This window comes from Rhamphochromis sp. 'chilingali' (assembly GCF_963969265.1).
Source record: "Rhamphochromis sp. 'chilingali' genome assembly, chromosome: 9".
Classification (NCBI taxonomy): Eukaryota; Metazoa; Chordata; class Actinopteri; order Cichliformes; family Cichlidae; genus Rhamphochromis; species Rhamphochromis sp. 'chilingali'.
Window position 1 is genome coordinate 36,759,392 of NC_137936.1, and position 14,765 is coordinate 36,774,156.

At 42.8% G+C, this 14,765-nt stretch overlaps 1 protein-coding gene across 2 annotated transcripts; it reads left to right on the top strand.

The window, feature by feature from the left end:
* Positions 1-8,939: 8,939 nt before the first annotated feature.
* Positions 8,940-14,416, top strand: LOC308402817 (uncharacterized protein MYH16). Of its 2 annotated transcripts, none has more exons than XM_080891914.1 (4): positions 8,940-9,989; positions 13,106-13,306; positions 13,389-13,535; positions 13,659-14,416. In XM_080891914.1, exons 1-4 carry the CDS (start codon positions 9,900-9,902, stop codon positions 13,737-13,739), a joined length of 519 nt encoding a protein of 172 aa, XP_080748040.1. In that variant the 5' UTR covers positions 8,940-9,899; the 3' UTR covers positions 13,740-14,416. The 2 variants fall into 2 exon arrangements, with proteins under 2 accessions (XP_080748040.1, XP_080748041.1); XM_080891915.1 differs by having other exon boundaries at positions 13,106-13,294.
* The last annotated feature ends 349 nt before the right edge of the window (positions 14,417-14,765 follow it).

Genomic DNA, 14,765 nt, shown 5'->3' on the forward strand with positions numbered 1-14,765 from the left:
AAATAAAAGACCTTTTTTTCCCCATTAACTCTGTTTTGTTTTTTTTTATAACTTTTTATTTGTCAGTTTACAGTCTGAGAATACAAAACTTACGGTCAGCATAGGAGACATACACAATTCCAGTAATAGCATCTTCTTACATCATGGTAATATTCAGTTATTCAGTACAAAGGGAGTACACAACCCATTTTTCCCAGAGCTTCTTAAATTTCTCAAGCTCGAGTCTAAGGGCAAAGGTAAGTCTTTCCATTCCAAAAATTTCTTCCACTACCCCACGCCATTGGGCCCTAGTTGGAGGGTCTGCCTTTTGCCATCTTCGGGTTATGGCCTTCCTGCAGCCAGCCAAAAGTATTTTCAATAAATAATTATCTTTATGTGGGAGTGCCGTAGGCAATTTGCCAAGATACAACATATCAAATGAATAGACTATTTTAATCCCAATTATTTTGTATATCTCAAGGGCCACCTCCCCCCAATATGGCTGGATCCTTGGGCAGGCCCAGAAGACATGAAAATGGTTTGCCATGGGGGTTCCACAACCTCTCCAACATAGGCCCTGGCTCTGTGAGCCTGTTTGCCGAGCTGTGAGTTTAGGAGTGATAAAGAATCTCACTACATTCTTCCAACCAAACTCTCTTAAGGACCTTGAATTTGCAGTGGTAGCCTGAGACTCACATATTCCCCACCAGCTGTCCTCTGAAATTAGTGAGCCTGATTCCCTCTCCCATTTCTGCTTAATGTACACCGTAGAGTGATTTTTAGAGGCTTGTATACTACCGTATATTTTTGAGACCATCTTTTTAGAGTCCTTTCTCTTGTATGCCTCTTGGAAGATATGAATTAGGTCGTATTCGTTTTCATCTCTGATTAGTAACGTCTTGTTGTAATAGTCTCTAACCTGCAAGTATCTAAAGAAGTCATGCTTTGCCAGTCCGTATGTATCTGAGATGGTTTCATAGCTTTGGAATCCCCCATTTGTTGCTAGTGAACAAAAAGAAGTAATTCCTCTCAGAGACCACTGTTTAAAGGTCCCATCCAGCCTGGCAGGCACAAACTCCGGGTCATAAGCTATCCAATTCAAGGTCCTATCCTGTTTTTCTATTTGTAGTTTCCCCACTACCCTGAACCATAGTTTCAGGGTGAACCGGGTCAAATGGTTCAAATCTTTATAAAATTTTTCAGCTTGGTTCTTATTTCCTAAAAGTGACTGTAGTGGGAAGTCTAATTGTGTAATTTCCATATTTTTCCATTTAGCTTCATAGTTTGGGGAGCACCAGTTTACCAGGGGCTTCAGTTGTGCGGCGTAGTAGTAATCTTGTAAGCACGGCAAAGCTCTCCCTCCCTTCTCTTTTTTTAGTTGCAGCGTTTTGTACTGGACCCTCGGTCGTCTGCCGTTCCAGATGAACCGTGAGATCCATCCGTCCCACTCGTCAAATTGTTTTTGGGGTATCTCCAGGGGTAGTGACTGGAAGAGATAGAGGATTCGAGGCAGAACGTTCATTTTAATTATTTCTATTCTATTACTCATATCCAATGGGAGGAGAGACCACCGAGTTAGGTCAGATTTGATCTCTTTGTTGAGGGGGCAATAATTAATTTCATAGAGTCTAGACATGTCTTTCGTTAGGTTTACTCCCAAGTATTTTATTGTGGTAGAGTCCCATTTGAAGCTGAATTTCTTTACAGTTTCCGGTCGAGGTGTATAATTGAACGTAAGGGATTGAGTTTTTTGAATATTTAGTTTATAGCCAGAGTAGTGATTGTAGGCTTTTAGTAAGGTCATCAATTGGAACAAACTAGATTCAGGATTTGTAATAAAAAGAAGAACATCATCCGCGAACATACAAGTCTTGTGTTCTTCACCCCTGATCATTATTCCCCCATTAACTCTGTTTTCTTGCTTTTTTTCTTCATTTTTTGGAAACAAACAAACCACAAAGCAACGCATTGAGACATGAAATACGCATTTCCATTTTATTTATGAAAAATGACAACTTTTAGCTGTTAATGTACAAAAACATCTCATTTGTCTCTTTGTAGTAGTCAAGCAGTACTAAGCAGTAATACTGGAAAAGAACATTTGGTATGGCATTTAGCTTCTGCAGTACAGTCACCAAATCCAACTGACGCAAATGATACATATTCCAAAACTATCACCACCGAAGCACTTCAACCTTACAGTACCATCTAAATGCAAAACATGTTGCAGCAGCACAGAGACTTTGAAGCTCAAGGGAGAGCCTTTTTTAGATACCTGCAGATAAGAGAATATATCAGGAAATACGTACAGGGCTTTGAGAGTCTCAGCATTTCCGGTTTCGACAAGTGTCTCCATCTCCAACTCCATCACATCTGATCTTAAGTTCAATTCACAAACCAGAAACAAATCATATAAATAATATATATGTAGTGGCACACGTGGGTATCTGAAGTCATTTCCGGTGCTGTGCTTAAAAAAACGTGAGCTCCACCGTGAGAAAAACGCGTTATTTTCATCTGCATTTCAAAGAGCTGAACAGCTGCGCTGAATGACAGAAATGACAAAGTATTTTAAAAATCCACACGGCTGAAAACTTTCACGTATAGCTCGCTTTAACGTGACCACTCTGCTAGCCGAGTGAAGCTACACGCACATTTACGTTCCCGTCGCTTACCCGCCATCACGGACAGCCTGGTGACAGCACAAACTATAACGGAAGGGTTTTAAAAGTATTCCGTGTCGGTGACAGCAGTGGACGTGCAGGCTCCACGTGATCTCTCCCCGCGTTTCACATCCACGCGGCTAGCGCCGGTGCGTTTGTGTGACGCTGTTGCTAGGCATTCTTTTTAGAAGTGGGCGGGGCTTATAGGCATACTTCAAAGCAACTAAATACTGTCACGTCACAGAACGCACATCATTACAAAGACCTCGAGAACCCATAAATAGGGGTGCTGCTACAGGTACTGTCATTCAGTTGAGTCCATGCATCGGAACCAGACACACGAAGTAAGAGAAAACACTAACACGAAAATGTATTCAGATGACATTAACGCAGCCACTGTGGGTACCCTCGTAGATGCCTTTTTTGATAACCTAAACATGTCGCAGGTGCGATCCATGCTGGCTGGTCGCCCAGATGACTGCACTGTCCAGCTAATGTCTCACATGGCTGCTCAGATGGTGCAGCTCTGCCCGGAGTCAGATCACGGAGCCAGAGAAGGCTTCATAAAAGAACTGATCCAGGTGTTGTTAGGGAGATTTGCACACTGCACGTGCACCCAGTCAGGCAGCCAGCAGGACAATCAGCAGGTCCCACAGACAGAACAACCAGAGAAAAATCTGGAGTCCTCGCTGTCTGTGGAACCTTCACAAATGGCAAACACAGAAGCCTCAGAGGCTGAAAAAGCAGCCGTGGCTTCTGAGGAGCAGAAACCCTCTGCGTCACCTCGAGGTGAAGCAGAGAGAAAAGGGCTCATAAGCGTGGTCCTTCAGGCTGTCCTTTCCCAGGCTGCAAAAAAATCCACAGCCTGCCCATCAGACTCCCTCCACCAGCGCCTTTTAGATCAAATCTGCTCTGAAATAAAAACAGCAGATTTGACTTTATCACCAAAGGCCCTACAAGATCTTGCAAAGGTCATTTTCAAAGACTTTTGCAAGGAAGCGCTCTCCAACCCAAAGCACACCTTAACTCTATTGAAATTAGGAGAGCCAACAGTTGACAAACTTTTCATCTCCATCTTCAAGAAACACTTTGTAGTGTCCACACAGAAACTTGAGCCAGAGTCTTCTGAAATCAAAGCTCAGAAGCAGCTTTCAGTTGAAGTCTGTGTGGAAGAACTTGTCAGGCGTGCTTTTAAAAAGGCACGCGTTCTGTATACAGATGACACAGTTTCTGAAATTACAAACCGTTTGTTGAAGAAAATCTGGGCTGATGTCCAACATATCGATTTTCAGCCCTCCTCAAAGTCCTTCAGAACCTTACACAAGGTCATTTACAAATCTCTCCTTAAAGAGTATAAGGACCCCGAGTGTGTCACGATTCTCTTTAATCTCGACCATGAAGTAGGTGAGCAAAGAATCATCGAAACCTTTAAAGAACATCTGATGTCGGCAGCGGCGCCAGCAGGTCGCATCAGAAGGTTCTTCTCATTAATAGGTCGGAGGTTAGCCATCACCCGCAGAGAGTCGCGGGTGTTTCCCCTTTAAAAACAACAATTTGACATTGACTAGCTGGCATCAAAGTGACTCTTAAATTGGCTAACAACAAACAATTCAAACAAGCCAATTTATTTAACATCCAATCGAGTCATTTTAAACACCCCTGGACCGGTTGCGGCAGATGACCGTCCCTCACTGAGCCTGGTTCTGCCGGAAGTTTCTCCCCGTTAAAAGGGAGTTTTTCTTCCCCACTGTCGCCAAGTGCTTGCTCAGAGGGAATTGTCCGATTATTGGGGTCTTGTTTCTAGTCAGTAAATTACTGACTAGAACACTCTAAATTATTGAACAAAAATCAGAAAATCTAATAAAATTCTAAAAGAAAAATCACACTCTGATTTCTGCTTGTTTTCACTGTCTGTTGGACAAATGTGTGTGTGTGTGTGTGTGTGTGTGTGTGTGTGTGTGTGTGTGTGTGTGTGTGTGTGTGTGTGTGTGTGTGTGTGTGTATACAGCTTTGACTGAACGTGTGTTGAGTAGTTGTCATTCAATCCAAACTGTTTAGGTAGAAAATGCCGAGAACATCCTGTTGTGATATTTATTAGTGAGATTTCATCCATACAAAGTCGTACATTTACAAGAAAACATACATACAGAGGTGCGCACAAGTGGAACAAACCGTCAACAGAATACATGAGATACACTTTCCTGTTTCAGCAGCCAAAACATTAAGCACAAAATTAATAGAAATAACTTCATTTAATAAAATGGATTGGAATGAGGTCTTTACAAAAAACAAAAGGATATAAGTTTTAAGCTCAGGGGCCAGTCTGTGGAACAAGAAATCCCCGAAAAGAGAAAACATCACACACAGTCTGAAGAAGCTGTGACCGCCGAGGAACAGAAACCTTCTGTGTCACCTCAAGTTTGGAGAAAGCACAAGAACAGACACAGTCGTTCACTCTGCTGCAGCTTAAAACATTAAAATGTATTCGGACAATATTAACGCAGCCACTGTGGGTCCCCTCATAGATGGCTTTTTTGATCAACTAAACATCCATGCTGGGTGCGATCCATGCTGGCTGGTCGCCCAGATGACTGCACTGTCCAGCTAATGTGTCACATGGCTGCTCAGATGGTGCAGCTCTGCGCGGACTCTGCCACAGCAGTACTGCTGAAAAACTGTATCCCACAAGAGCGATGCATCCACAGCCTCTTCAGAGAACTGGAGGGGCGCATCGGCTCGATTGCTTCCTCTCTCACCCCGGAGTCAGATCACGGAGCCAGAGAAGGCTTCATAAAAGAACTGATCCAGGTGTTGTTAGGGAGATCTACAGTAATGTATTATATTCTAAAATGATGCTAAATGATAAAAATGAAGGTGTTGGCAAAACAGCTGGTTAAACTATCTTCAGCTAAAAACCTTCTGCTAAAGTAGACAGTGAATAATTTTTTTTTGTAAATGTGTTTTTATATTTATATATATTAATTATTATATTGATGAATTAATTCATTACTGCTATTGTTTGTATTGGCAAAATTTAGTAGATTACAGGTGGAGGTGGTCAACAAGTACAAGTACCTCGGGCTGTGGGTGGACAACAAACTGGACTGGTCATGCAACACAGAGCACCTGTATAAAAAAGCCCAAAGCCGACTGTACTTCCTCAGGAGGCTGAGGTCTTTTAACATCTGCAGGAAGCTCCTGAGGATGTTTTACCAGTCAGTGGTTGCTGGAGTACTTTTCTATGCTGTAGTGTGCTGGGGGAGCAGCACAGCAAAGAAGGACTCATCCAGGCTGGAGAAACTGATCAGGAAGGCTGGCTCTGTGGTCGGCATGAAGCTGGACACTCTGGTGACAGTGGCAGAGAAAAGGACATTAAAGAAACTGCTGGATATTATGGACAATGCTGGGCATCTTCTGCACACGGCCATTAACAACCAGAAGAGTCTGTTCAGTGACAGGTTGCTTCTCCCAAATATATATATATATAATATTCTGTAACTCTGTAACTTCTGTCGGTGCTGTGCTTTTTTGGAAACCGAATTTCCCCGAGGAACCCACCCGAGGGATTCATAAAGTTTTATCTTATCTTACCAATATATGTGGACAGCCCGTTCTCATTCCCGACGTGTAACATACCGACCATTAGTCGCGCTCCGAGGTGTCCCACAGACACGTGAAAGGTAACCTTCCGCATCCATTTGATACGCGCCGGATTGTGGATGATATCCAATAGAATGACGCTCCCGGTGTAATACACGTTCCAGCTGTGTATTCCAGCCATAACCCTAACCTTAATCCTAACCCGTATCATAACCTAATCGTGTTAGATAGTGTTTTCCAAAGCAATTACAGTAAAATAAACATACACGTGTAGATTGATTGGAAATGGTTCTCATGTTTCCTCATTTTTCCGAACAAGTAACACAGGGACATGTTGGGTGGCCAAAAGCGTAACATACTGACGATTTGTCACCTAGTGTAACATTTTACACTTTGAGAGTGAGAACGTGTTGATGTGGATTCTTAATATGAAATTATAGTTTACATACAAATAATCCTTACAGTCTGAAAATTACAGCACAAATATCCTGTCACATTTGATCTCTGTGAGGTCAGAGGTCAAATTTACAAATTAGTACCTCTTATCTGTGACCTACTCCTACATAAGGTTTGTGTAATCAGAGTAAAACGTCTGTGCAATGTTTTAATACAATAGTTGCTACTAAAATCTTTGATTTGAAAGGAATGACAAACAAACACGTTCAGTCTAAGCTGAAAATGTATACATTTGTGTGACAATGAAAACACGCAGAATTCACAATATAATCTTTTTTGGATCTTTTTATTGATTAAAAATACATTTAGAGTGCCCAATACGATAAGTTGTGTATTAGATGGCACAAAACAAAACCCCAATAATTTGACAATTCCCTCTGAGCAAGCACTAGGCGACGGTGGGGAGTAAAAACTTCCTTTTAACAGGGAGAAAACTCCGGCAGAACCAGGCTCAGTGAGGAACGGCCATCTGCCTCGACCGGTCAAGGGTTTTTAAAATGACTCGATTAGATGTTAAATAAATTGAAACTGAAAATGCTACGTCCAGATGAACAGAATCTACTTTTAGGGTCTTACATAACAGTAACCAAGTATTTTCTGCCTGCGATCCATACAGCATGACCCGCACAGAGAAAGAAGCTTGTCATGAAATGTTCACTTTCCAATACAGTGATGGCATGCTCCTTGAAAAGCTTTACAATTATATCATCTGCATATTCATGGTCTAATTCCATGAATGTCAGTATGACATCTGGCTCTTTCCATTTCTGTATTAAAGAGCTGTAAACCATATCACTGATGAACATCACATTATCAACTTTGATCTTTTTAAGTCTAGGCCAGAGTTTTATGAACAGCCGTTGGGTGATGGCATCAACTTTTTCAGTAGAGGAAGGTGAACTGGCATTTTTATTGACACGTGTCACCACCTTCTTGATACAGGCTTCTACAGATAACCTGTAATTTTCAGCCTCTTCAGCTTCACACAGGGCTGGATTCTGCATAGTGTCGATCAGGTGATTTTTAATGATATCGACCGTCAGTTTTCTCAACACTGGGTCCTCGTCGTTCAGTAACATCAGTAAATGTTTTTCTTTACAGAATGTTTTCTGACGTAGCTCTTGGTAAATGGCCCTGTCCAGATCTTTCAGTTTTTTTTCATGTATATGCAGATCTTTGATCCTGTTGTCAGACAACACGTGTTTTAACAGGTACCTGTGGAGTTTTTTAGAAGGTTTGTAGTGCGAATTCTTCGCAGCCCGTGTGAGCACAGCATCAATGAGTGCGCTCACATGTTCTTCTTCATCATCATCATAATCGCTGACACTAATGCCAGATGATGATTTTTTCTCCAGTATCCGAAATATATTACTTTTAAATTCTTCTAAACGTGTTTCAGACATGGCTTTAGTTTGTTCGTCCTCGTCATCCTCGGCTCTAACGCACCACGAGAAGAACCTTGCCAGTAGGCTTTTTTTACGGAAGAGGTGATCTTCAAATATGGAAATGATCACCTCTAGGTACGGCTGACCTACGGCTAGCGCAATGATCACGAGATCAGGGCTAATGTCCAGCCGCTTTGTTATGTCTTTAAAAATCACCTTTTCAAGTTTTTTAATCCCCCTGTGTGTGATTTTGAGAGGCTTTTGCTCAACTTGTGCCCACAGAGCTGTGAAGAGGCGCTGCTGAATCATTTCCGATGGCGACACCTTTGCCTCTTTGGAGGCACGTGTAATAACAGCATTTATTAGCTCTTTAACGAGCAGCTGTTCTTCTGACACCGGAGGTTCCTGGAGATCAACTGACTCTGGATCCCCCGGATTCTGTTGCTGGTTGCATGACTGAGGGCAGCACACACAGTGCTTCGATTTCCCCTCGTCGCTCCGTAAAATGTTTACGCCAGGGACGACACTACATTCAGAGTCGTCTTCAGTGGCGCAGCTTTGAATCGCATCGGTTGTTTCAATGGCAGAATTCATATTTTCAAATGATATAACTTTTTTACAATCTGGACTTGATTCTGAATTTTGTGTAAGTTGCTGAGTTTGTGTCTCAGACATTAATGCCTCTTACTCCCTCTTACTAAACTTACCTTGTGACTAACCCTGTGCAAATGGTTCTATTTATAGACTTTTACCAAGGTGATGTCACACAAGACATGAAAGGATCAAAGGGATTCTAGCGCTAAGCCCCGCCCACATCCGATATGACGGCGACGTGACGTTACCCTAGCGACCGCTATACAATGGCGATCCTCAGTTGTTGGGATTGAGTGAAACTTGTTTGGATTCAAACATGTAGCCTGCTGGTCCACTGCTGTAACCCACAGCAAATACTGTTAAAATCCTTCCTTTAAAGTTAGAATGCCAAGCGACCCCCCCTCCGACCCTCACCCACTGTGTTGTTGTCGGGTTTACGGCTGGTAAGCTATGCTAATTTAACTGTTTATGTAGCTTCACTCATTCACCTGCAGACACAGACGGCTATCAGAATGGTCACACGTCTTCTTAGAGGACGTTCCAGGTGAACACGCGCGGTGAGTTACAGCCAGCGAGGAGTCACGCAGTTTTTGCGTGCATGTCTGTGCTCGTGGACATTTGTGAGCAGAAACACTTATTATTAAATTATGCACTTACACTCAGAGTTAGAAATGAAATATTTGTATTAGAGGGAAGGAGTATAACAAACTATAAATGAAGCTAATTTGCACATTTTATTCTGCTTTTCTAATCAAAAAATTGTTAATGCAAGAAAAATATCCAAATATTAACAGGAAAATCTCAAACCAAACTCTTACCACCCCTCTGTAAAATCAATATTTAATATCAATGACTTACATGAAATACAGTTAAGTAATAAAATGAAAGAAAACAAGTGAGCACTACTGCATATAAACCCGACTAGATACATACACATATACACTTGTGCTAACAATTCAAGAAACATTTGGTATATTTTATATCCCCCCTCTGTCCTTTTTTCCGGATCCTTGTAGTACTTTGGTAGTAGTATTGTGGTCTTAGGAGCTGATGTGTCAGTGGAAATGAAAACAGCTAAACTGTGACAGCAAAATGTTAAGAATGCATATTCTCATCCAAGGTGGCATGCTGTGGCTTTTACAGAAATGCAAGCGGAGATGACCACCTCAATTTTTAGAAGCACTCCTTTAATAAAAGTAGCAATGAAACCACCTTACTACACATGAATCTGTATTATTGGCAAATTGCTCTTAAAGTATCAAGAGTATTCTGCAGAACACATTGTTCCCCATCGGTGTTATACGCTTATAAGGTTGGTCTGAATTTAAATGCTTCATATGCTGTTTGAGCTACAGCAGGGGTCCCCAATCCCAGTCCGCGAGGGCTGGTTTCCTGCAGGTTTTAGATGTGTCCTTGATGCACCACAGCTGATTTAAATGGATAAATTACCTTCTCAACACGTCTTGAAGTTCTCCAGAGGCCTGGTAACAAACTAATCATGTGATTCAGGTGTGTTGACCCAGGGTGAGATCTAGAGCGATACGCGTTTTCACGTCAAAAAGTCGTCATAAACAAGTCTCCAATAATACCAGAAAAAGTCGCCAGATTTGTCGCTAGGGAGTCTGAAAACTCGCTAAATATAGCGACAAAGTCGCTACGTTGGCAGCACTGCTACCGAGGAGCCTCGCGGAGTGATACGTACTGTGCTTCAACGTAATATTACCGTATTGTGTGTGTATAAGGACCATAAATGGCACCTGTTAAGAGACACGGTTATGAAGCGGATTTCAAACTCCAGGCTGTCAGTCACGAACTTGGAAAGAGAGCAGCTGTGAAATCTGTCTTTGTTATTATGCTCAGCGTCTTTTAGTTTACATTTTGACTGCACAATTGTGAGCTCTTTGTTATGCACAAGAACAACATCGTTTTCTTTTATTTATGGAGCATTATTATTTAATGAATGCTCATATCTGGTCTGGAGTGTGGGGCCTTCCTGCTGCTGCGGAGTCGGGGCGGTCTGCCTCCTCCCACCGCAGGGAAAAGGGTAACACCACCTGGGTCTGGGTGCAGTTCCCCCCTCCAGGGGCAAGGGTACCTAGACCCGGTTTGTAGAGTACGATTGGGGAGTGTGATCGTGTGTACAGCGTCTCTTTATGTCTGTCTCCACGTTGGTTGAGTGTGGAGTAAGTGCATATGAGAGCATGAGGGTGGGAATGGATGTTTGTGTCTGTGTGTGCCTGTATGTCTGTGTCTATATGTCAGGTTGGGTGTCAGGCGCCACCTCTCTGGGGACATCTCAGGCCCTCCAAGGTTTGGAGGCCTATCTCCCCCTACCACCACTTCCCCTGCCAGTGGCAGACGCCCTCAGACATCGGTGCGTTGGTGGTTCTTTGTGTCCGGGGATGGGCGTCCAGGTACACACCGGCTCACTCCTTGGCGGCCGCTTATCGGGGCCTGGAGCCTGGGGCTCGCTCGGGCCACTTCGGAGGTGGGGTGCCCCCGGCCTCTCGGCCTGGGGCTCGGTCACTCAGCCACGGCTGGCTGCCGGCGGAGCTCACGAGTGCGTCACTGCAACTCCCCCTGGCTTCTGCTCCGCGGCTGCTGAGTGAGCCCTCATCTGGGACTCTCCTCAGCTCTTTCTGGGACAGTGGCGCGGCTGCCCCTCTGTTGGTCTTCCTTGGTCTGTTGTGTTCGGGGGGCCTCTGGATGTCTGGAGTTTTGATCTCCTCCATACCTGCTTCATGCCCTGGAGGACGGGGCTGTGGCCCCCCCCACACCCTCTAGCAGATTATTACATGAAGGAACCTTTTAAAAAACAAAAAACAAGCGCGTCCATGCTCACAGGTGTACACACAGGTGATCACACCCACAAACTACACCCTTTTTGGCTCCTACCTCAAAGCACACTGTGTTCTGTTGATCTTATGTGCTGCACAATAATGTTTAATATTTAGTATTTACTGTCATATTCCCATATATCATTGTGATGCTGTTTATTCTATTACTCTTGTTCTCTTCTGCTTGTTTTCTTTTTTCTTTCTCAGCAGGTGATCCAGGTGATTGATATATGCTTTTTTTTTTTCTCTGCCCGTTCTGTTGGTTTTTGTCTTTTGCCCTTCTCCCCCGTCCCTCTTCTCAGCTGTTTCTCTTTCCCTCTTTCTTTCTCCCCTTCTTTCCCCCAGTCAAGTCTGTCCCGTATTCAGCAAGTGAAAATAAAATAAACAATAAAAGGTGAATCAAATGGACCATTACGGCAAGGCTGGGATGGTCAATTTGGTAAAGTAAATCCGTTGGGCATCTTTCTTTGCCTTTAGACAACAATTCTGATGCAAAAGAGCCAAACGGGACAGGAAAAAATAAATAAATAAATAAATAAATGCTCATAATTTATTTTTGAGTAGTTTTTTTCATGTACATCTATGCTGTATGTTAATACAAGTGCACATGTGACATCTGGGACACAGCTTTGACTAAGAACTCTCTTTTTGTTCTTACCTTATGGCTTTAAAAAAATATCGAGATATGAATTTTGGGTCATATCGCCCAGCCCTAGTACTAGCACCTCAAATAGTACCATATAGTACTGCTCCTATTCGTTGTTTTGGCTATAACTGATAATATTAAAAGGAGCGGGGGGCCACACTGACATCATAAACCGCACAGCTTTTGACTTTAGTTTACACATTTATCATTTTAAATTTTTTACATTGATGTACTTTTTTAACAATATAAAAATATTATATATACCCACACATAAACTGACACCACTGATGGGCTATGCTATAGGCATGCTTCAAAGCGACTAAATACTGTCATGTCACAGGACGCACATCATTACAAAGCACTCTAAAACCCTTAAATAGGGGTGCTGCTACCAGGCACTATCATTCAGTTGAGTCCATGCATCGGAACCAGACACACGAGGTAAGAGAAAACACTAAAATGTATTCAGATGACATTAACACAGCCACTGTGGGTCCCCTCATAGATGGCTTTTTTGATCAACTAAACATGTCGCAGGTGCGATCCATGCTGGTTGGTCGCCCAGATGACTGCACTGTCCAGCTAATGTGTCACATGTCACATGTCAATATAATAAGATGATATAAAAACTAATTATAGGATTAAGGATTTATATTTACATGCTAGTGGCTAGCCATTTGCACATGCCTTTGCATGTAGCACACTGGCATATGCAGAAATATGACAAAACAAAGTTATGAGCTGTATGTTATACTCAATGTAACATACAGCTCATAACTTTGTGCTGCAGGCCAGACAACCAAAGTTGTCTGGCCTGCAGCACATTTCTGCTTTTATGGAACTTTTGACAAACAGCAAATTGTAACAGAGTGTGTCTTCACTAAACACTCAGTGGATAAATATGACGCCTTCCTGCACACAATAGTAGATACTCTTTGCATGCAGGTGAAGGAGCTGGAGCTGGAGCTGGACTCTGAACAAAAGCGGCACGCTGAGACAGTGAAGACGCTGCGGAAGAACGAGCGTCGGCTGAAGGAACTGCTGTTCCAGTCGGAGGAGGACCAGAAGAACCAGCAGAGGATGCAGGAGCTGGTGGAGAGGCTGCAAAACAAGATGAAGGCCTACAAGAGACAAGTAGAGGAGGCCGTACATCACCTCATCCTCTTACTCTGAACACGTTTCCAAGCATGGTGTTTGTGGGCTTTAACTCACACTGCTGTCACTTCAGGAGGAACAAGCTAACATGAACCTGGCAAAGTACAGGAAGACCGTGCACGAGCTGGATGATGCCAAAGAGAGGGCGGACATTGCTGAATCAGCGCTCACCAAGATTAGGACCAAGAACAGAGGAAGCTTCGGCAAGGGATACTCCTCCGTAAGTATTCTCTGGAACAGTATATTATCAGGTGTATTACGCGGTTTATTAAATAATAACTCCATGTTAGCCTCTTCTACTAAGTACTTGTTCTGACTCTAAGGCCTGTGTCTGTTCTAACAGGGTTACAGCACTCCCAGGCCGAGTCCGGTCACCCAGTTCAGTGGGCTCGGAAGGCGGAGGAGAGAAGATCCTCAACGATGACGAGGAGTCAGTCAGCTCCCTCATCCCAGCCTATCTCAACTCCCTCAAGAAGCTCATGATTGATTAGGAGCATGGCTTCAATTTCACCATCATCCCCCAGAAGTGAAGCATGTTACAGTATGAAGTTTGAAACATCCAAAAGGTTCCATGGGTGGAACCTGACTTTTTTTTGTGTATGCTGTACATTCCTGTTGAGTTTTCTACAATGTACTTGTGGCTTCCTCTCTGAGTGAAAGCTCATAGCCCTGACACATTCCAGCTTTATATCCCCTTTTTATCCATTTATACTGTAACATTTGTATGTAAAAACTAATAAATGTATTTCTAAGTGTTCCAGATTTCCAAATATCTAAAGAACAATCCTCAGGCTGATTCTCAGTCTGGAACACACCATTTTATATGAGATATTGTATTTGTTTAATACATAAAAAGCCAGACAAGACAAAGCATCAATAGTTACAAAATAAAGCTGGCACCCAGAAACTGCAGTTCCTCTAATGGCCACACGAGGCTGTTCAAAAAGCAAGTCAATCCACTACAGACTTCCAAATCAAAATGTGCAACTTTACTGTACTGACATATATACGGGGTGGCTGAGGCTATTCCAGATATTTGTGCTTTAGCAGATATCCTTCTCTTTCTGTAAACATGCAGAGTTTATGGATGCAGCTTGTGGATGGGGCTATGTGAAAAAGTAACTGCCCCTCAAACATAGTAACTGGTTTGAGGGGCAGTTACTTGGGATGGAGCATTTTTCATACATTTCCAGGAAGGATGTTGTTCCTCTTAGTAAATAAGCTCATTATTTAAAATCTGCATTTTGTATTTATTCCGGCTCTCTTTTTCCGATGTGACCATCAGGAAACTACTGTTGGCAAGGCAAGGCAAGTTTATTTGTATAGCACAATTCAACAATGAGGTGATTCAAAGTGCTTTACAGAGACATTAGAAACAAAAACAAATAAAAAGCATGTAGTCAATGTAGTCAAGATTTCCTACATTTAAGCAAATGCATGACAACCTTTA